This window comes from Dreissena polymorpha, chromosome 2, assembly GCF_020536995.1.
Source record: "Dreissena polymorpha isolate Duluth1 chromosome 2, UMN_Dpol_1.0, whole genome shotgun sequence".
Lineage (NCBI taxonomy): Eukaryota > Metazoa > Mollusca > Bivalvia > Myida > Dreissenidae > Dreissena > Dreissena polymorpha.
In genome coordinates this window covers 44,116,205-44,140,135 of record NC_068356.1, presented here as the reverse complement: position 1 = coordinate 44,140,135, position 23,931 = coordinate 44,116,205, and the positions used below count along the sequence as shown (strand labels likewise).

At 34.3% G+C, this 23,931-nt stretch overlaps 1 protein-coding gene across 2 annotated transcripts in view; it reads left to right on the top strand.

Annotated features, from left to right (window-relative positions):
• The first annotated feature begins 3,736 nt into the window (after nucleotides 1-3,736).
• LOC127866837 (uncharacterized) overlaps nucleotides 3,737-23,931 on the top strand; it is a 219,225-nt gene continuing 199,030 nt past the window's right edge. For both annotated transcript variants that reach the window (XM_052407668.1, XM_052407667.1), the window contains exons 1-10: nucleotides 3,737-4,036; nucleotides 7,828-8,023; nucleotides 8,566-8,626; nucleotides 9,124-9,203; nucleotides 10,648-10,823; nucleotides 11,189-11,249; nucleotides 11,612-11,661; nucleotides 12,361-12,433; nucleotides 12,738-12,804; nucleotides 19,440-19,593. In XM_052407668.1, the coding sequence (XP_052263628.1) occupies nucleotides 3,957-4,036; nucleotides 7,828-8,023; nucleotides 8,566-8,626; nucleotides 9,124-9,203; nucleotides 10,648-10,823; nucleotides 11,189-11,249; nucleotides 11,612-11,661; nucleotides 12,361-12,433; nucleotides 12,738-12,804; nucleotides 19,440-19,593 (998 nt within the window). In that variant the 5' untranslated portion in view covers nucleotides 3,737-3,956. The remainder of the gene's footprint in view (nucleotides 4,037-7,827; nucleotides 8,024-8,565; nucleotides 8,627-9,123; nucleotides 9,204-10,647; nucleotides 10,824-11,188; nucleotides 11,250-11,611; nucleotides 11,662-12,360; nucleotides 12,434-12,737; nucleotides 12,805-19,439; nucleotides 19,594-23,931) is intronic.

The following is a 23,931-nucleotide window of genomic DNA, read 5'->3' as shown; positions in this document are numbered from 1 at the left end:
CAAGATACAAAGGGCCATAACTCTGTTTTTAACAGATGGTGTACAATGCCATTTGGTGTGCATCATCCTCTTATGCATATATATACTCATACGAAGTTTCAATGAAATCCGCCAAAGCACTTCCAAGATATGGCTCCGGACACAAAAGTGCCGGACGGACGGACGGATGGACGGACAGCCGGACGGACGGACGGACAACGCCAAAACAATATCCCTCCGCCTCTGGCGGGGGATAATAATATATTGTGTTTTATTATCATGCAGGCAAGAAATCAATGAAGAAACGGAAGGTTGATGTGGAGGAAGAGTTATACGATCTTGAAAGCCGGCGAATTACCAGTGAGATTAGAGCCTGGGAGGCAAAAAAGATTTACTATGAAAATAAAATTGTCCAAGAAAAGGAAATACATGAACTCAACAAAACACTTATATTGAAACAAATAGATAATTTCTTGCCATAAAATCTTGACATTGTTTTTTTAAGCCCTTTATCACTTAGATACGTATTTTGACGGATTTGAAGTCCTTAGAAAGTTAAATTTAATTAAAGACTTCTTAATAAATTCAACTTTTAAAGGCCACACTTCCAACCCCAAGATACGGACGAGCAGCAAACAGCATAAAACCTAAACAGACAGCGTGTTACATGCAGGCTGTTCTGGATTTATGCTGTTTGCTCATAGCAATTTTCACTTTGCTTCCAAGTGGGAAAGGGTTAAATTAATTGTTATTTGTTATGTTTTTCATACAAAGCAATATGTATTTAACATTTATCTTATATAGTTGTGTTGATATTATAGCATTTAGGGGGGGGGGCATACCTGTGTCATAAACATTTCCTGTCTGTATATGAGTTGCGTTCTGAGAAAACTGGGCATAATGCATATGCGTAAAGTGTTGCGAAATTATATGGCAATACAGCATTAATATACTAATGTACACAAATTAGACCTATAAGTATATCAATAAATAAATAAAAATGTATACGTAAAAATGAACAGTACATATTACGATTTTAGAGATCTGAGATGCAGAACTTGTTTGCGTTTGGTTTGTTTACTTTTTACCCGATACCTACCTGAATGGGGGACAACTGATTGTTCGCTCTTAGTCTCGAGTAAAATGAAGGTCAAAAATCAATATTTCATGCAGAAAATTTTAAGTAGGAAAAGAATGATAGCTATCATAATATACCTGCAATTGAATAAAACTTGGCCTTTGTGTCGCCAAGTAATCTTGGAAATTTTATCCGATGCACGCCCATTCGCGCCAGCAGTTTCACAACGCAATTGACGGATCTGCATATAGAGGGCGCCGAGCGCTTCGTCGGCCTCTCTAAGAAGGGGAACAGCACTTCCACAATGTCCATTATTGTTCTACTACGAAAGCGATACCGCCGAAAAATCTCTTCGTCCGACAGGACTTCAAGCGGATTCAACCTATCTTGAAACACTCTCTCTATCTTGACAACTCTTCGCAACTGACGAATGCGACACCGTATCTCCGCCATATTTAAGCCGCAATAACAGACTTAAGCCTGCTAAGTACTTGGTTTAAAATAACAACGTACTTAAGCTAATAAGTTAATCCCGTAAATTTGTTCGTGAAATCGGATTAATTTAAGCGATCAACTTAAGCTCGTTTTTACCAGCTTAACTTAAATAATTTGACTTAAGAATTTTCGAGAAATCGGGGCCTGCAGCTTCTAGGTCTGGGTGTAAAATGTCAGAAATTATCAAGACCGCTAATTGGTCTTCAGCAAAAAAATAAGGCATTTTATCTTAGAGATGTGCAAAATGATGAAATTGCATGTAACTACCAGAATTGTGTATTGAGTTCATGGTAATTGGATTTAAAAATATTAAATGCAAGATGTTCCATATTGTTATGAATTATTTTAAGCAGAATTGTTTTTTTATTTATATCTCTTTTCTGCATAATATTGGTCAACTTTGCAATATTGAATTTTATGTTATTTTCATATGATGCTTAAGTATATGAAGCAAAGTAATATAGACTGTATGTGGCATCTGAAGTGAATTAAATGTAGTTGGTTATATTTATGTTGTCTTCACTTTAAACATGCTTGTATATGAGAGCCGTAGGCCATCGAAAATAATGAACCCCCCATCCAAGCAGTTTGTGCTGGATGGAGGGGCATTATTGGAGAATGGCCGGAGGCCAAAATATACAAGCACCCTCCCTCTTATTCCCATCCTGTTTTTATTTATAAATATTTACTAGTAGTTGGAGTTTTGTGTAACAATACTTACACAATGATAAAGTTTAAATAAGGATTTACATATGCTTTTTTCTAATAATGTCATATGCATATGTTTATTTTTTTTTTTTTCAAAGAAGCCAACATAACTTTCTTTAAAACTATAAGATTTGCATGTGGATCTCGAGCTTATATGTATGATTGGTCACGTGGTGTGAAGTCATTTTTTTACCTTTAAAGTGCGACTATTTTGCGGGTCACTAGAGTGATAAGCTTGTATATTTCGGGCTCCGGTCATTCTCCAATAATGCCCCTCCATCCAGCACAAAATGCTTGGATGGGGGGTTCATTTTACTGAGATAAATAAAATGTCAATCGACGACCTATTAGGCATTTTTTAAGTAAAACTGATGACAATTACTATATAGTGTACATTGAACGTAAAAGTTTGATCATAAAGATGATATCAATGACACTAGATATTTGACATATATTACGGAAAAGCTATGTTAAAAAGTCATCAAAGTGGCATCTATGCACGATTGTTCAACCACCCTCGTCATCATTCCATCTTCGATAGAGTTTGTGATACGTGTTTGGACCTGCGGAATACTGTGAACTTGTAGCTGGATATATGCTTCAAATCTTTTTATGCACAAATGTGTTTACGGGTTTTAATTTTAGATATTCTTACCTGTTTTGTGAAATACGATAATCCATTTTTCTTGTTTATGACAGAGAGGCAGCGAAGAATGAACAGAGAGGCAGCATTTTGACAGAAAGGCCACCGATATGCATCTACACCGTGATAGATACCAATGTTATGTGGTTTCAGTCCAGGCTCAGGTTGGGCTTCTGCAGTGTATCATGTCCAATAGCCTGTATTAGGATCACTTTTTTGCTATAAAACAACACTCTACACTTGTAGTAAAATAGGTATTCAGGCAGTATACTGTCTACACACTCGTATGCGCAACTAGTACTGCTATAGGCTGTTACAGACTAAACTGTGTATAATATGAAACTTAAAGAAGCTTCTCTATTATCGATTAAGTTTTTAATTACCACAAATCATTCGGTATATAATAGCAATACATGCAAACCTTTTAAAATACAAAATTATACAGTAATACAAAGTATACGTTACCTTTAACATTTTGAGTACTATTTATACGTTGTCAACTTTATATTCTTACTTTCTTGTCAGTGTGTACAGTACCGTTTTACACCAAAATTAGCACGTTTTGATCCTGAAGCATTATATGAAACTTGCAATTTAATTTATCAGATTTATGTATATGTGTTCATCCGTCTATGATCTTATTTGTTTTCATTTTAACATGTTGAATATGATTTAAATACGTAATTATAAACTGACAACAAAGCATATGCTACACAGTGTTGACAGCCAGGTTATATTTAGAACGGAAACCCCTGTATGAACAACATAGTTGGGATTCCTAAAACAAATATTAGATTTCGATATACATGTAACTACATGCCTTATCTGGGATAACTAAATTAGACCGCCATCTTACTAAAGGCATGGTCACGTGGTATCACCTTTTGGTTTGTTAATACTTAGGCCAAAATTTGAACCAGTTGAAGTCCTGTTACGAATGTATGGTGGGGAAATATATCTTCCTGAATGCTTTTAGCTTTAATGAGATCATATGTATTCGCGACCGTGAGGGTCAGTAGCTGGGAGTTGGAGTTATACAACTAACATGAGACAATGCCGGACCATTGTTCATCATTTGGATGTACTAATCGCCGATCTCACGGCTTAAAAGAAAAAGGAGTAACGTTTCACAGGTATTGATATAGTGTGGTTAAATGAGGTCTCCTTATAAAAGGTTGCACTACCACATATTTCGAAGATTGTATTAAAGTATTAAAGTCGAAGTAAATTATTCTTAGTCCTAATGCACATAAACTTAGAAAAAGATAAATTGTATGGGTTCAACTAAGTATTTTCTACTCTTGGCTTAGTCCTTCTAATACGGACTTATTAACTTTTTATTTATATTTACATGTATTCTTACTTCATATATGGAGTAGCGCACTGCAAAGGCAATACGAGCTTTGGTAAAATCAAGTTACAATATAGAAATCTAGTTTATGTTTGTTTACATCACGATAAGGCCTTAACATTGTTGTGATTTTGCATCAGTATAAATAATGTTATTATGAGTGTCAGCTTATACATGCATCATCATATTATCATGACGGTGTTATGATAATTATTTACTAGGCGACTAGACTTGAGTTCTTCGAACTACAAATTACTGGATAATAATACATTTAATAAATATCCGATCTTCCGTTTCTATCCCAATCATGGAGAATGAAATCGAAACTAGAATAAATATTTCTTGTTATTATAAAATTTATTGATAATGTAATTTGATAATGTTAAGTTCATGGACATATGCACATTTTTCGTATACATTGTTGATTATATTCTCCTGACCAGACTGAGTGATGCGCAGGCTGAGTGGGCTATATATATGATGGGCGCAAATGGAATAAGACCCATTTTCGCATGACGATGGTCATTAAAAATCTCATTGCGAATTGTAAATGGCACATTTTAGCACAATGCTTTTGGATACAAAATTGAATTCAAAATAGCAAACTTGTAAATAAGGGCAGCCTATCCAGGCGTTTTGGAACTATTTCCAGACGTGCTGACCGAGTACGGCAAACATTTGTGGTTGGATAATTACACGATTTTACTTTTATCGTGACACTATACTGTACTATTCACAATTTGCTAAGGATCACTTTTTATAGTATGTGTAATTTGAAGTTCACCCCTAGCTAGATTCAGCCAGCATCACGCATCAATGATAAATAAATACATTAAAATTAAATCAAAAACACACATTCTAATATCAAAACCTGCAACATAACAATTTAAAATGAACGTAATCCAAAATTGAAGATAATGTGCAAATAAAAAGTGATCCTTAGCAAATTTTGAGTAGTGTATTTGTTTGTTTTTTCATCTTGAAAGCAAAACTGTGTTTATCGATAGTTAATTATATATTCCTTGGACGATTTAGTGAACGAGTACTGACCCTGAAATTCTGCGAGATGGATTTTAACGCGTAATTGAAACTGGGTATCAATTTGTGTCGTTTGAACATACATAGAGTAGTCCGGAATTCCTTACACTGAAAAGTGATACATCCTTTGCTGGCACAGTGCTGTAGCCAAAGTTCAGAGGTTTTATCTCCAATCAGCCTATGAAATATTCGAATATATTCAAACTGAATAGCGCCTAAACATTAAAGTGCAAGTGTTTATTAAATGTTGCTTTTTTACTTAACAACTACTATGTTTTGATTGTATTACTATTCATATAAATGACTTACTTATAATTCTAGTTATATATCCACTTTTCGTTGATTGAACAAATACAACATTTAAAAAGTCAAAAGCATATCACTAAAAATATTGCACAAATTCATTATCATATGTAAACTTTAAATTTTCAACCGGTTACAACACCATTCCCTTGACCGGTGTTTGCCCGTTGGGAAGGGGGGATGACGAACGACGTTACAGAAATCATCGGCCAGTTAAGTCTGCTGTATGCTGCTGTGAGTAATTCATCCATCGGGAGGGATGTCCACTCTTTCACATCGTCCAACCACCTTTGCTTTTGACGGCCTCGACGTCGATCTTTATTTAGTGTGCCTTGGAAAACAGGATTGAACAAAGAGTCTTAAATCCTTGTGTCTGTTGTCCGTCACTGTGATTCAACTGTCTGACATTGTGATTTAGTTATCTGGCGCTTCGCACACATTTTTCGCACAAACAGATTCCTTTTAATTCAAACATTGCAATTGTAGTTATCCGGCACTATTATCCCGTTGGCCGGAATTGCGATAAAGTTTTCTGCCAATGTGGAGCACTAATTAGCACTGCAAATAAGTTGCGCAGCACTGTTATTCTTTTAAACGAAGTAGTTCAATGATGTCTTCTATAAATAGATACCAATGTACGTTATGTGGTGTACGTCCAGGCACAAGTTGGGCTTTTGCAGTGTATCATGTCCAATTTTAGCCTGTATTATGATCACTGTTTTCTAAAAAAAAGTGAAAAAGGGCCATGTTGTTGTTATTTTGTCTAAGTTATCTGTATTAAATAAATAGGATGATTTATTCATACATTTGAATGGCTTGTGCTGATTTAAAACTTTTAAATTTTAAAATTTTGAAACATTAGTTGCGTCTTAAATTGTTCAAGAGCGAACAATTCCAGAGCCTTCAGCGTTTTGATTTTTAATATCTAGGAATCTGCCCTTAGTTACATAAATACTGCAGACATTAAGTTGAAACGGTGGTTGTAATAATCTCGGGATTCAACCTGGTAATGAAAGAAATCTTGAGATTGGCATACAGTTAATGTTTACAGTTTCAACGTTTAAAGGGATCTTTTCACGCTTTGGTAAATTGACAAAATTAAAAAAAGTTGTTTCAGATTCGAAAATTTTCGTTTTAGTTATGATATTTGTGAGGAAACAGTAATATTGAACATTTATCATGGTCTAATGTAGCCATTATATGCATCTTTTGACGATTTTAAAACCTAAAAATTATAAAGCGTTGCAACGCGAAACGATTGAATAATTTGGAGAGTTCTGTTTTTGTCGTTAAATTTTGTGAAACTACGAAGATTGCTTATATAAGGTATAAAATACGTCAAGCATGTGTACACGGCGGAATAGCTCAGTAGGCTAAAGCGTTTTTACTTCTGGACTCTGGCAGGACTCCAGGGGTCACTGGTTCGAACCCTGCTCCGGGCAATGTTATTTTCCTTTTTTAAATTTTATTCTTGATTTTTTACTGAAGCTTTTACGATCCAATGTTTACATTTATCAATATAAAGCATTTAATGAATAAGTTAAAAAATGCCAAAATCTGTGAAAAGGCCCCTTTAAAAGTAGTAACGTGTTGCATGTAGTATAGCTAGCTGCAATAGTCCAATTACTAGCTACTGACCATCTGGTGAGCTGTACCTATGTACTCATAAAAGCTCAAAGTAGTGAATAAGAACTAGAGGTATTACTTCAGGGTCTCGCCAATAACGGTTTCAATCCACGTTAAGTACTACACAATTTGTCATGTTAACATGTGTTGAAGATCAGCATATTTTTTCCAAATATCTCTAATACAAATGTCAGCGCTTCCTTTAAAGGACGTCCGGGCAAAAGCGTAGTCGTACGTTCATTTTACAAACTTTGGAAATCCCTTTATTTGCTAACTCCGTTAAAAATGCACATAGCAACATGTCACAAGTTTTGCCTGATCCCAGTATAAGTTGTTCAAAAGTTTGATTTACTGTTGCTGTTGGAAACTTATTAATTGGAATCCTTATAATAATGATCGTCTTGGTGTTTTTTCATGACAATGAATTAAATATGTTGTGTATGCATTCATCTTTAATGATCACGATGAAACGAATGTTTTATTGAAATAAAAGGCGAGTCGCATAGAGACAAAATGATCATGAACCAATCCAACAAACGTAATAAGATTGATAAATAGAGCATATTTCTTTACTTTTTCACAAACAGTTTGCCTTTCTATTTAAAGGTTTCCTGCTGATATCGAAACACGGAAAGCCTGGGAAAATGCTGTAGGAAGACCACAGTTCACCCCAAGCAAAACATCTGTATTATGCAATGAACACTTCAAAGAGGAAGATTTTGATCGATCAGGGAATATTGTACGGTTAAAGAAGGGAGTACTACCAAGAGCGCCGTCGATATTGTCGTCTCAAAGTACAGAAGTATGTGCAGGAGGAACAGAAAAAAAAACTTTTTGTCCAAGTCATACAAATGTTAAAACATAAGGTCATAACTGTTTGGTAAATGACCTTACAAAAAGAAATTAAGTTTTCCTGATATATCCATTCTTGTTGACAAGATTTCAGACGATAGCATTATATAGTAAAAATTCCTGTAATAAAAAGCATCACCTTTTTAAAAAGGTAATTTTTATGCGCTTTTGCTGTATGTATTGGAGAACATTAAAAAAACAGGATACCATAGTCATTATCATTTAACTCTCCGTATACGTTTATACTATTACAAAATGTGATATAATACTATCCACCATACGTTAGTCTTCCAGTAAAAGAAAGTGAATGGTAAATAAAAATAAGAAAACAAAAACGTGAAACACAACTGTGAACATAAAGTAATCAAAGGTATGGAAACTGCAATTGAACAGTCAAAGCAGAATTTGGTGAATCATTTATTGATAAATAATGGTTGATGACAGTGTTACTTTATATTAATTTTAGTAGCGTAAATGGTTTATCTTTTAAAGGTTTGTCTGCCATTGCCACCATTGATGAGCGTGCCTTACAGCTGTAGCGATGAACCTGACGGTAAAGTATACAAATAAGTAAGACTCACCTCTCCAGGGATACGGAGAAACTAGGGTATATCTCTTTGTTCATCCATTCATCAAACTAAGCGCCCTCATCATGTGTACACTCTTTTCATGTTTTACACAGGTCTTTTAAGTTCGACCCGGACATAATTAATCATAAAATAATACATATAAATAAGAACTCGGTTTGTTGAATTTCTTAATAATTTTCCAACGTGAGTTTCGTGCATTTAACCGTTAGAAATAAAACGACATCAATCACACTATTTAACATTTATATACATAAGATATTTGTTACATTTTATAAAGAATCTCGGAATATGTATCGTTTCTTTAGATGTTTTAAGGTCTTTCATCACTGTTAAGTGTGCGTAAATATTTTGTTTATAACGATGGTAAAACCGTTAATTCAATATTGTCGACCAATTATCAGATGATGTGTACATAAGTTTATACCATCAAATATATTAAGTTTTACATTCGCCATTTCAGACCGCATTGCTACGGCTTGGCAAAGCTGTCAATCCAACATTAGTGTTAGTGCATATACGGACAGTATTAATGAATTAAAGGTATAGTTACTCGGTTTTATTTCTGTCCGAATATATGCCCGGTCGAGCGTTTGTCAGTCCATTTGTTAAAGTTCAATTATTGTCATATGTTTCGGAGCATTTGCATTGTTTTCATGAATTATTTCTAACGAACATGTTGCAGTCAAGAATATATGTCACGAATTTTAAAGGTCACATTTCAGTACCAACCTTTGTGTATATAAAATATATGTCTCAATTAATTCAAATTAATGATAACAATTAGCATCACACATTTACAGGACACGTGTTAGTAAGGGTTTCAGATGTGTTTACTTGCATACGTCCTTGAAATAGAATAAACTATTCGGTAATACCGAATTCGATTATTATTTGATTCTGTATTACTTTTGTGCTAAACAATCGTGATAAACGTTGCAAATACTTGGCTATAATAATGACTGTAACTTCATTGCCCATCAGAGGTCAAATGTCAACTATGGACAAAATAAAGCCCGTTCGGGCAGTTACTACAACATGAAGCATGCAATTGTGGATTAATTTACCACAACTAGCCAACATATAAAAATGACTTAAAACAAGTAAGACCCGTGTTATCGTTTGACCTTAAATGTCAATGTCAAAGGATACATTTGGACATGATGCAGCTAGTTCGGACAAGTACTTCGTCATGCATTAATAAATTGTATAACATGCCAACTATGTTTACGAAGTTGAGTCAGCATTTCTCGTTTCAGCTGCTTATCTAGCACACTGTCAGCTGCTTATCTAGCACACTTTCAGCTGCTTATCTAGCACACTTTCAGCTGCTTATCTAGCACACTTTCAGCTGCTTATCTAGCACACTGTCAGCTGTTTATCTAGCACACGTTCAGCTGCTTATCTAGCACACTGTCAGCTGTTTATCTAGCACACTGTCAGCTGTTTATCTAGCACACTGTCAGCTGCTTATCTAGCACACTGTCAGCTGCTTATCTAGCACACTGTCAGCTGTTTATCTAGCACACTGTCAGCTGTTTATCTAGCTCAACATGGTAAAATAAATAATAAACTATGGGAAACATACAATTGTGCAAAGTGTAACGTAATCATTCATCAATACATTATAATTATACTAATTTAATGTATATATATCGTGAACGGATGACGGTTGACACTTGTATAAAACTGTCTGTATGATACATTTTGTAACAATTAACATTTGCCACGTCAAATTATTTTAACCAAATATTAATGTTTTTCATCAGGTACTAATTTTTATGGTTGTGTAATCGGCCATTTCACTCAAAACTATTATAATTATATGTACACGAAATGAAATCTTAAAAGCATTGCGTACTATGGTTATTTAACACTACACTCGGGCTTTACCTCCATTGTCAATATAGTTTATGTAGTATTAATTTAAAATCGATGCGATCATGTTATAAACATATGAAAATTAGAGTAAACCTCCATTTGACAGTTATGTTCCAAAACGTCGTCCAAAGTAAAGACATTCTCAGAAGCAGTGCTTAAAACCAAGGACTTGGCTGCACATCAGCCCAACCTCCTGAAACCACAAAAGGCATTTATCCATGACAGGGACACAAACATTCAGCAGCCACTGCCGTTCAGTGATGAACATTCTTCTGATAAAAGGTAAACGTGTGATCAATATCTTCTTTTATTTTTATGTGTTGCTTATGTTCACAAAAATCTGTGTGAGATATTCGGAGTGTTTTTACTCTTATTTCGAGTTTGTTACTCAATTTTATAAAACCATAAATGAGAAAAACGATTCAAAATGTGTATATCACTATTAAACAGCTGATATCACTATTTAAGACCTGTCTTTAGTTTATATTCAATTTAAAACTAATACAAAGATGAAATTGTGTCATTCTAATCAAGACATGTTTACAATTACTATCAAGGAAGTTTAAAACATTATTGGACAAAAGTACTGTTAATCGTACCACCATGCTTTACAATAATGTATTGTTTTATATTTATATTTCAAATAGAACACGATCGTTGTCAGGTTTGCCGCATACATTTCAAGAACTGCCAAAGGATGCGTTTAAGGTTGGTGCCACCAAAATAATTACGATATATTTTAATATGCAAATACAATAAATGGTGGGCTATTGCTTCGCAGATATATGCTTCCCCCAATCAACCAAGTCGACTTTCTGATGTTGTGTCTTTTTAATCTCTTGGTAATAATCTTTTGCAGCATAATACAAGGCATGAAAACATTCATTGTTCTTTTGAAGTGTGGTTCTTTAAGTCATCTTGAATCAGCTACGTAAGTTGAATATACAGAAATAAGGAAACTCCAGAAAGTCGTTGAAGTCAAATCAAAATATGATCTCTTAATTGTTGGTTGCATAAAATGCTTTCTGTTAGCAGTTACTATGCGTATCTTCCGGCATTGTATTTTACAGAAGCATAGACAGGCTTTACCTGGGAAGGAGCATCCAGAAGACAGTGAACAGTAAGTTGTATCGCGTTTTCTGAAAATAAGCATACGTGATCCCTATTTACACGTATTGCATTTATATTGTCTCATGATCAACTTTGATATAATGCATTTATATGTATGTAATAGAGATTTTATATGTATGTAATAGAGATTTTGAATCTACTTTCTGTTTGTTTGACTAGCTGATTAAATTATTTACGTTTTGAACTAATATTATGTTAATGTATTCCATGTTAACACCTCAAAGATAGCGACTTCCAATTTTAAATTAGCATCATACTTAGTCGCAATCTGAATTAACAAATCTAAAGATCGTTTCCTATATTTGCATTCGTTTGTTTCTGTATTACGTTAAAGGGAATAAAAGAGTTTATTTAGTGAAGTACGCTGCAATATATTAAAATCGTTTCCAATACTGTCACTAATGTATGCTTCCTCACGGTAATTTAATATATATGAATGCATTTAGGCCAGTGCCAAGTAATCATTTGCGTGCTTAAAGTGTATCGGTAAACATCTGTTTTTAATTAATGTTCTTTGACGTCGCGTATAATGTCAATGCAATTTATTTTTCAGATGTATTTTTTTCTTTTTTTACAAAATGACAAAAAATAATACTTGGATATGTCTTTTCGTGAGAATGCTGCATCTCATTTGCTTTCTTGAAAGTCGAACGTGTTTTTTTATTGTTTCTGTTTTAACGAATTATAGTGGTTCGAAAGACGAAAACCATAATGTGGAAGAACAATCAGTGGAGGCACACTATACTTACATGACAAAACATGTAAACATATATTTATCTTAAAATCTTCCTCACTTACAAAAGAAAAATACTAAGTGAGCAAAATGCGACGGTTATTTAATAACACAACATAAATCAATTGCTGAAGACTAATCTACAGTAAACTAATCTCTGTTATTGTTTTCAAAGTTCAGACGTCAGAACTAAATGGTAATGTTAGATGTAAAATTGAAGTTGTTTATTTACCGTTTAATTGGTAGAAATGATGTTGTTTCATAATTATATTTCGAATGATAGTTGGTAAAGACGTGTATTAGTTTGATTTTCTTTTCTCATTCAAATAAAGGGTGAAAGAGTTAGCGTCTATTTGCGTGGGCAGGGGGCGTCGAGGGAACTTGTCATTCACAATAGAGGTAAACATTTGTTAAACGTGTTTTTTCATCGAACCGTAAACCTACATTTTTAACAAATATTTAGGGTTAATATTAAACGCTTAACTAATTTGTTTTATTTTTATTTTTTATTTTAGGGAGAGCAAACTGAAAATATTTTTTATCACATGCCATACCCTGTTTCCCATGTAATATAACCATTACATATATTTTTATCTTACACAATCATGTGTAATAAACTTTTCTAGCGTTTCCATTTGCTTATTTTCGTTCGATTGACCAATCGCATTTTGTTATTTTGCTGAAATGACGTTGCAACGTCAAATGACGTCACGAAATGTAAACAACATTCGGGATTTATCATTATGTTTGCGTAAATATTTATAAAATTTTCTCATTTAAAAGCATGTGATAAAGTATCTGACACTCGTTGTCATATCATACCATATTTTATTAAACTCGTCCAGGAAATTCGTTAGTAAGCTCGCCAAAGGCTCGCTTACGAACAAAATTCCTGAACTCGTTTAATAAAATATGGTATGATATGACAACTTGTGCCAGATCCTATATATACATTCTGATGTTCAGTATTAAAATATTTTTTTACAATAAAGCTAGCAGAAGCTTATCACGATACAGTCTAGTACGAAACTTAATGAAAAGCTTTCATAATGTTATGTAATTATTTTATTTGCCATTCATTTTATAGTTATTGGGTTGTATGTTTTAAATAAATGACTAAGGTAACAGCCCATTTATTTATGATAATGTTTCTGCAGTTCCTTTTTACTTTAGCACAACCGAAATGCACGAAACGCAATAAACTGCTTTCGGGAGGAATAAAGTCCTATTCACCATGAGCCCACGTTGCTTGTCTACACTATTAAGTTTGTGTTTGTGTTTAAAGTACACGCTTTAAAGTGGTAAATGTCTGTATTTTTTTTATAAATATGCGCGATTATAAGGTGAAATTTGATTTTAATAAATTGTATCACATCATTTTGTAAAACTCGTATTTTATTTCCTGACCGACTTGAGTCCCTAATAAATAATCATTCTAAATGAGAACGCGGAAATCATCGCTATCCTAATACCTATGGATTGAGTAAACATACAAATAAGAAATTAAACAATTTTGACAAAAAGAATTCTAAACACATGTCACAAAAGTATCATACAGGGTGGTTGTAACGGTACAGAAGGTATTTAAATTGTATGTAACCTTGTTTTGGTCGAGGAATAAAGGGTATGTGAAAATAATGATACTATATGTACCCAGCAGAAAACAATGGTGCATTACGTTTATCTTATTCATTGGGCAGATGACCAGGCCACTTCCATGAAGAACGAAACAGATGAATGTTAAATTATAAAATAAGTCCAGTATTTGCTACTAGGTTTGGAGTTTCTTGACCGTAAAGGAATTTCTCTATTGAATATTGGTACGTACATTGTTAAAACAGTATTGATTCATACTTCTGCTTTATGAATTTTAATAAACTTTGTTTTACACCCCGACACAAACTTATTACCTTTACACTCTTTCTATTTTTTAACGGACAATCGGTGTCTCCAGCCTTTAAATGGCCACACGCCATTCCAAATACCTTGTAATAGAGTATATTATTGATTTTCCAATAAAGGAACATATCCTGACACTTTTAAAACCAAAGAAAACATCATCAACATTGCAGAAATATTTTTCACGATGTTCTGTAAGGAGCGAGTTCAGCAAAAACCCTACGTCGCCGATGATATAAACGCTCACTTTTGTACACAATCCTACCAGGTTTATTTAGAAATATATCTTAAATATACTTCTTAAGCAAGTTTGAGATGCTTTACAAACAATAAATTCGTAAATTTTAATAAAACACATTGTTTTGAAAAAATATCGAGCTGATTGAATGTGTCGCCAAATGTTAAGTAATGGACGAGTCATTGCGATGATGCTCTAAATCATCTCCAAAAGGTAGCAAGTATCGAGTGCTAAATGCGCAGATGTATTGCTTAAGTATATAGTTATGTTGTAATTGTACCAAAAACTGTGCAAAATGATAAGAATTCACGCACCAGTCAGGGCTTTTTTTTCCTGTTTTTGTGAAGCGGCCTTGGCCCCCCATTTTGTGAAAAATGAGTCGCGAACTGTTCAAAATTGTGAAAAAATGAGTCGCAAACTTTTAAAAATTGTGAAAGTTTGAGTGGCGAACTTTTTGAAATTGTGAAAATTTGACTCGCGAACTTCTTGAAATTGTGAAAATTTGAGTCGCGAATTTTCAAAAATTGTGAAAAACGGCCATTCTCACAGAAGGAAAAAAAGCCCTGCCAGTACGTCAATTTTTACTGAAGTACTGTTTACTGTTGCCTGTGCAGTTTAAAGTTGTATATTTGTTATTTTAAAGATATATTACCTCAATGCATGTGGTATGTTTTGAAGTTTATTAAAAATAGTCTGAACATTTTTGTTTTTAGCTCCACTTGCCAGAGGCCAGCGGGGCTTATGTCATGGTCCTGTGTCCGTCGTGCGTGCGTGCGTGCGTCCGTGCGTTAACTTTTACTTAAAACATCTTCTTCTCCTAAACTACTCGTCCAGTTCTGATTAAATTTCTCAGGAATGTTCCTGGGGTGAACCTCTTTCAATTTTGTTCAAATTATGCCCCTGGGGTCAAATTTGACCCTGCTTCGGGGGTCACAAAAATGAAAATTTGCTTATATAAGGCTTATTTTGTGAAAACTTTCAAAATCTTCTCGTCCATAACCATTGGGCCTAGGGCTATCAAATTTGGTATGTAGAGACATCTAATAGTCCTCTACCAAATTTCTTCAAATTATGCCCCTGGGGTCAAATTTGACCCTGCCCCGGGGGTCACAAAATTGAACATATGCTTATATAAGGCCTATTTTGTGAAAACTTTAAAAATCTTCTCGTCCATAACCATTGGGCCTAGGGCTATCAAATTTGGTATGTAGAGACATCTAATAGTCCTCTACCAAATTTCTTCAAATTATGCCCCTGTGGTCAAATTTGACCCTGCCTCGGGGGTCACATATTGAACATATGCTTATATAAGGCTTATTTTGTGAAAACTTTAAAAATTCTCTCGTCCATAACCATTGGGCCTAGGGCTATCAAATTTGGAATGTAGAGACATCTAATAGTCCTCTACCAAATTTCTTCAAATTATGCTCCTGGGGTCAAATTTGACCCTGCCCCGGGGGTCACAAAATTGAACATATGCTTTTATAATGCCTATTTTGTGAAACCATTCAAATTCCTCTCGTCCATACCCATTGGGCCTAGGGCTATCAAATTTGGTATGTAGAGACATCTAATAGTCCTCTACCAAATTTCTTCAAATTATGCCCCTGGGGTCAAATTTGACCCTGCCCCGGGGTCACAAAATTGAACATATGCTTATATAAGGCCTATTTTGTGAAAACTTTAAAAATCTTTTCGTCCCTAACCATTGGGCCTAGGGCTAAAAAAATTGGTATGTAGAGACATCTTATAGTCCTCTACCAAATTTCTTCAAATTATGCCCTGGGGTCAAATTTGACCCTGCCCCGGGGGTCACAAAATTGAACATATGCTAATATAAGGTCTATTTTGTGAAAACTTTAAAAATCTTTATGTCCATAACGATTGGGCCTAGGGCTACCAAATTTAGTATGTAGTGACATCTTATAGTCCTCTACCAAATTTTTTTCAAATTATGCCCCTGGGGTCAAGTTTGACCCTACCCCGGGTGTCACAAAATTGAACATATGCTTATATAAGGCCTATTTTGTGAAAACTTTAAACATCTTCTTGTCCATAACTGTATGGCATAGGGCTACCAAATTTGGTATGTAGTGACATGTAATAGTTCTCTTCTTAGTTTGTTCAAATTTTGCCCCTGGGGTCAAATTTGAAACTGCCCCGCGGGTCACAAAATTGAATATATGCTTATAAAGGTCTTATTTTTTGAAAACTTTAAAAATCTTCTTGTCCATAAACATTGGGCCTAGGGCCAACAAATTTGGTATGTAGTGACATCTTATAGTCCTCTACCAAGTTTGTTCAAATTATGCCCCTGGGGTCAAGTTTGACCCTGCCCCGAGGGTCACAAAATTGAACATATGCTTATATAAGGCCTATTGTGGGAAAACTTTAAAAATCTCCTTGTCCATAACCGTATGGCATAGGGCTACCAAATTTGGTATGTAGTGACATGTAATAGTTCTCTTCTTAGTTTGTTCAAATTATGCCCCTGGGGTCAAATTTGAAACTTCCCCGGGGGTCACAAAATTGAATATATGCTTATAAAGGGCTTATTTTGTGAAAACTTTAAAAATCTTTCTGTCCATAACCATTGGGTCTAGGGCTACCAAATTTCGCATGTAGTGACATCTTATAGTCCTCTACAAAGTTTGCTCAAATTATGCCCCTGGGGTCAAATTTGACCCTGCCCTGGGGGTCACAAAATTGAACATACGCTTATATGGAGTCTATTTTGTGATACCTTTAAAAATCTCTTGTCCATAAACATTGGGCCTAGGGCTACCAAATTTGGTATGTAGTGAAATCTTATAGTTCTCTACCAAGTTTGTTCAAATAATGCCCCTGGGGTCAAATTTGACCCTGCCCCGGGGGATCACAAAATTGAACATATGCTTATATAAGGCATATTTTGTGAAAACTTCAAAAATTCTCTTGTCCATAACCATCCGGCCTAGGGCTATCAAATTTGGTATGTAGTGACATCTTATAGTCCTCTACCAAATTTGTTCAAATTTTATCCCTGGGGTCAAATTTGAACCTGCCCCGGGGGTCACAAAATTGAACATAGGCTAGCAGCTGGAGTTTCACTTCTTTATATTATATAATGCCTATTTTGTGAAAACTTAAAAAAAAATCTTGTCCATAACCATTAGGCCTAGGGCTACACAATTTGGTATGTAGTGACATTGTATAGTCCTCCACTTAGTTTGTTCAAATTATGCCCCAGGAGTCAAATTTGACCCTGCCCTGGGGGCCACAAAATCGATTATATGCTTATATAGTGCCTATTTTGTGAAAACTTTAAAAATCTTCTTGTCCTTAACCATAAGGCATAGGGCTACCAAATTTGGTATGTAGTGACATCTAATAGTTCTCTACCAAGTTTGTTCAAATTATGCCTCTTGGGTCAAATTTGACCCTTCCTGGGGGTCACAAAACTGAACATACGCTTATATAAGGCCTATTTTGTGAAAACTTGAAAAATCTACTTGTCCATAACCATTGGGCCTAGGGCTACCAAATTTGGTATGTAGTGACATCTAATAAACCTCTACCAAATTTGTTCAAATAATGCCTCTGGGGTCAACTTTGACTCTGCCCTGGGGGGGTCACAAAATTGAATAAACGCTTATAAAGCGCCTATTTTGTGACATCTTTAAAAATCTTATTTTCGAAAACCATTCAGACTTTGGCTGCCAAATTTGGTATGCAGTAACATCTTATAGTCCTCTACCAAATTTGTTCAAATTATGCCCTTAAGGTCAAATTTGACCCTGACCCGCGGGTCACAAAATTTAACATTATATACGCTTATATCTTGCTTATTTTGTGAAAACTTTTAAAATATTCTTGTCCTTAACTCTAGGACCTAGGGCTACCATATTTTGTATGTACATGTAGTGAGATATAGTAGTCCTCTACAAAGTTTGCTCAAATTATGCCCCTGGGGTTAAATTTGGCAAAGCCCAGGGGGTCACAAAAGTGTACATGTACTTAAATAGGGCCTATAATAAAGTATTTGCACGTGCAGAGAATATTTGTTTCAGCCTTTTTTCAGCAGTGGAGCGATACAGGGCCATCATGGCCCTCTTGTTTAATTTCTCTAAAAGGCAAGTTCTTCTAACTTAAGTTGTTTTTCTTAACTTCTATATGACTTTATGAAATAAAACATTTTTTTTTTTTGGTTATAATCATGCATTGAAAAAAATATCAAATAATTGTCGTTTGGGTCAACATAGATTTATGAAAAAATGAGATATATAGGTTTGTTCATTTAAACTAACGTATCTTGAAAATATTGAAATGTAGCTGATGAAACTTTCGGAAAACATCTACCAAATGTGTGTTAGAATAATGGTGCAATTAAATATACATTATATTCATTATTTGACTTTTTTCAACTGAATTGTCCGTTTAAATATAGAATGGTTGAACAACAAATACCATGTTTAGTCAGCTAAATTATAAATGAACATTTGCATCAACAGGAAATTGCAACAATCGCAAGTTATTATTAAAATTGCATCTGTGATCATGAATTACATGTAACAAATGAATGATCAAAAATGTACTGCACTTATCTTTATCGAGTAGTAAGTGTGCATGATCGCAGCGGTTGTTGGTTAAGCGGGTAATACACAAGCATAGGCACTCTAAAGTCCACTGTGATTCTCGTGTAATTGCGCGTGGCCTTGTGCACGTGCATTGCTATGTTTGTCTTTGTCATATCAGACTGAACATGGTTGAATGATTCGTTCATAGGTTGGTTTATAGATAAAGAACACGTCTAGTTTATTGACCACGTTTCGTTGCTTTACATAGAGTAATAACAGGCTCACCGTAATTTAAGATCAACTAATATGAGAGTGGAAGTAAAATTACTTTCCTATTACAGTTGGCAACGTAGCAATACATAGGGAGAATGGATGGCGGTCATTGTTAATAAAAGGATTTCAAAATGTAAAGGAGAAAGAACAACCGATTGACATCATGGGCCTCCAACCTGAGAATATTGCACCTGAAGTGTGTCAGTTTATACTGCAATCAAGGTTTGTCCGATAAAAATATTATATTTTCGAGTGTACAATAGTACGTTTGTATGATTATAAAAAACGTATATTTGATGTTATATCAAACTCTGAAAAATAAAGCAATGTAAGAATGCAATACACGCCAAAGCATGTATATACAATCACATGTATTTCCTACAACAAAACGATGATAGATCATTATGGTTTTTTTCATAGAACAACGTTTTATATACATACTTCATATAAGATACAAAAACACATTACAAACAATATATATTCTTAAATAATACACAATTGAATTAACGAAAAAAATCGAAGTCATTTTAATTAGGGATGGCAACGAATACCGATTTCGGTATTCGAATATTCGGTCACCCTTCCGAACGAATATTCGGATATTCGGTCAACATCTGTTGGAAAAAAGTCAACTTTGTTTACCGTACCATTACTCCATGAATTCTACTTTCGTTTTTACCGGAAGTTCACCGGAAGTGACTAAATATTGACACAGCGTTGCCGTCGCTAATTCGAAGCTGATTTTGTTGATTACTTTTTATTGTTAAAATTGAATGACAAAACTGTTTTTAAACTATTAATATCGTACATCAACAATAGAACGAGAAACATAATATTACATTACGACAAAATAATTACATGACAAAACAGTTAGATCTACATATAATAAAAGCTGAACTTAAACGAATTATGTACATAGCCACAACACACTTTGAACCTGTTTAACAGACTAAACAGTCAGTCTTTTAAAGTTGCCACGTTTAAAAGACACTTGGATCGGCGACTTCTTATCGGATGATGTCGTGAAATACTTCCAAGCAGCGGAAGGCGTAGATGGCATTTTGCTTGGACAGATATTAACTTTATGCGTGTAGCAATTATAATATTTTCAATTAAATGAGGGTGAAATACCAAAAACATTTCTTTAAGTATAATACCTGATTGAATATTGAGTAATTAATTAATGTTTGGACCATATGATACGCAAATACTCATTAGAGGTTGAGTAAATTATTTTCTAAAAGCTTTTTTGATTGGACAACGTGATTATAACCATACGATCTGTTTTGTTTTTCACACCAAGTCGGCTCTTTCTTTACTCATTTAATCTTTGATCATTTTAAATGTAATTCGAGTTATTAGATCAAGACGGGTCGGTGTTTTAATTGCCATACGGTCTTATTTGTTTTTTACACAAAGTTGGCTTTTCCTTTACTCATTTAATCTTTGATAATTTTAAATGTAATTCGAGTCATTGGATCAAGTGCAGGTCGGTGTTTTGATTGCCGACGCGATTTGCACCTATCATAATTTTGACACAAAGTGTCTGGCTTTGTTAGGCGGGATTTATGACCGGTATACTGTCATCACCATAGCGACGCATTATCGCGCCTACCGGAATAAACATTATGACACGAGGAACAACTTTTTTGACAATGTTTGAAGCAAATTTTACGAATACAAAATCTTTGAAATTACTCGTTTTTTTATTTTTTCTTCCGAATATTCGATTCGGTAAACAGTATCCGAATATTCAGTCCGGGACCGAATATTCGGATATTCGTTGACATCCCTAATTTTAATCGCTCCAAATAAATTGTCGTCGAGAGCAAACGATGCATATTTCAATGTTTAAGGAATTTTAACAATTGCGCTTTATTAAGTCACGTCTCCGTGACATTAATGTTAGAGCCCTAAAGCACTCAACGGAAATCATGGAATTCAACTGTCCTGATAATTAAAAAAAAACACCCCGCCGATAACCATGTTTTTATTTAGAAATTCATGACGATTGTTTAATAAAATGTGATTTTAGAGTGGTCACGACTTGTTTCTGTTTATCGACCAAATCACTGAGTTTTCAACACAACGTAAAACAGTTTCAGACACGACCGAGATACGACTGGACACATATTCTGACAAGTTTTCTGGTTGAACAATAAATATGATTTGTATAGTAGTCACACGGTTTATCTTTAAGATGGGACGCGCACAAAGGGCGAACACAAAAGCTCGCAATAAGCACAATATGCTCATGTGATTTAAACAAAAAAGATAATACAATATTAAACGTTTTATATTATTTTATAATTTCAAATGTTAGGAAAAACAAAGCAAAATTAAGCGTTAAACTTTGAGTTATAATCGAACTCAAGACTGAGGAGTTTGGCAACGAAATGGCAGTTGCCATTTATAATATCGCTAGCAAATGTAATATAGTGGGACTTGATTGATGGCATACTTTATGCAATAACTTAATAATACTTGATATTTGATATTCAAGAAGATTGTGTAATTAATAAATAATTTATGTTTTTAACATTGCATAAAAAGCCTCTATAGGCAATCTATTATGAGTTAAAGTCAGTCAATCTCTGTAAAATATATACACGATTACCGGGTCAATTAAATAGATAGTTCCCGAGTTGTAAGTTTCGTTTCTAACCCTAACCCTAGTTTCGTTTCTATGTTTGAGTTTTATGAGCAAGTAGAGGTGCGGATACAGCGGGTTATGAAGTTGGGCGGTAATGGAATATTAAACAATTACCAACCGTTGAAAACCGAATCAAACTGCACAACACTTGTTACAGTAATTGGCCCAGACACACTTTTTATAAAGCTTCTTACTTTGAACGTTATTTGGCGTAGACATCTTACTTACTTTTGAATGAGTCACTCACATATCTTGTGATAGTTGCCTTCATCAGAAGCAAGTTTTGTTCGCCTTTGTGCAGATGACCTTCCGCTCTAAGGTGTGTTTTTAACGAAAAAAATCCTAATTAAATTAATAATTCAGTGAAACATATGTACTAAAAACGAATGCTATATGGTGGCAGTGGTCTAATTGTAGGATTGTGGTCTAGAATTCCAAATGTCCCTGGTTCAAATACCAAACTGCTGAGCAAACTTTTAATCCCACACTTAATTCTCTCCACGTAGGGGTATAAATGGGTACCTATGAGGGAAATAAGTAAATGTTCCGTGGCTACGTACTGCGCCGAGTGCAAACGGACGCCTTATATCCCAGATATCATGGGGTTAAATTGAAAGTCGGCTGACCATGTCACAAGTTATCTTTATCAGACTATTAACATGACCTTAAGCTGTAAGTTACTAGTGACTAACTGTAAATTGATGTAAAGTGATTTGAAAAGTTCGAACCATTACAAATTTAGGGTGTGTACGCCGTTTCCGCCCTATATCCGCCTACTATTGAATAAAATTGAAAATTGAAAACTATTCACATCTTAATTAAAAAACACAAATCGTTGCTACGCGACATAAAGAACATATGTGTAAATTTTGATCATGATCATACCCTAAACATGACGCGAATATATCATATATATATTCACATGAAAACTTCAAACTCAAGACACTCAGTATAAAAATGATTTTATATCACAGAGTGATTGCATTATTTAACTTAAATCTAAAATTGTTTTGTTACGAAAGATTCCCTTTAAGGTGGCATTCTCCTTTCAGAGAGTGTATACGCTTTGAACTCGGTTTTAATATAAAGAATTAAACACGTATTTACCTGTGTAAAACCACACACAAGATGCCGCAATGAAATAACATACATATAGTTTAAACAAATCGAATACAAACCTAACATGAAGTATTCACTCGTATATGGTATTTTAAATTTTATTAGAATAAATGAAATTGGATCGAGATTATTATATTGTTTACATTATGTGTCCTAGTTACCTTATAAAGCAAATAAAAATCACAAACATGATCTTGAAATGGGCTAGTCCCTTTTTGTCGTAAATACTCATCAAGTTAGTACAATTGAGTATTTGCCATGTTCACGTTGAGTAATTCATGTTTGTCAAAATTTTAATTTTGCACTTACTGCATCATAGACAGCTCTAAAATGACTCGCCACTCGTATGACAGTAAGAAATAGAAATGTATATGCTAAGCATTGGGCTAGTGAACATCGCTAAACGAGTATGTAAACATAACCAATGTTGACTGACTTACAGATTGGTTTCAAACAAAGTGGTTATATATGAAACGGTATTATAAAACATACCATACTTTCTGCTCGTTTGGATACATAAAGATAGAACAGACATTTCACAAGTGTACATAGCACAATCATGTCTATTTGAATTCTGTATTTTAAGTTTGACCATTTTCACCTTAAATGGTATTTTTAATTAATAACCACCATAGTGTAGTTTGTTTAAGCAAGGGTCGTCTTTCTTTCAGGCCACAGACTTATACATACGGTTTAAAATATGATGACATTGATGGAAAGGCGACTGTGTTTGCGCTTGGTAGATTTGTTATGAGCTTGTACAAGTCAAGCAACAGGATAGTACAGAA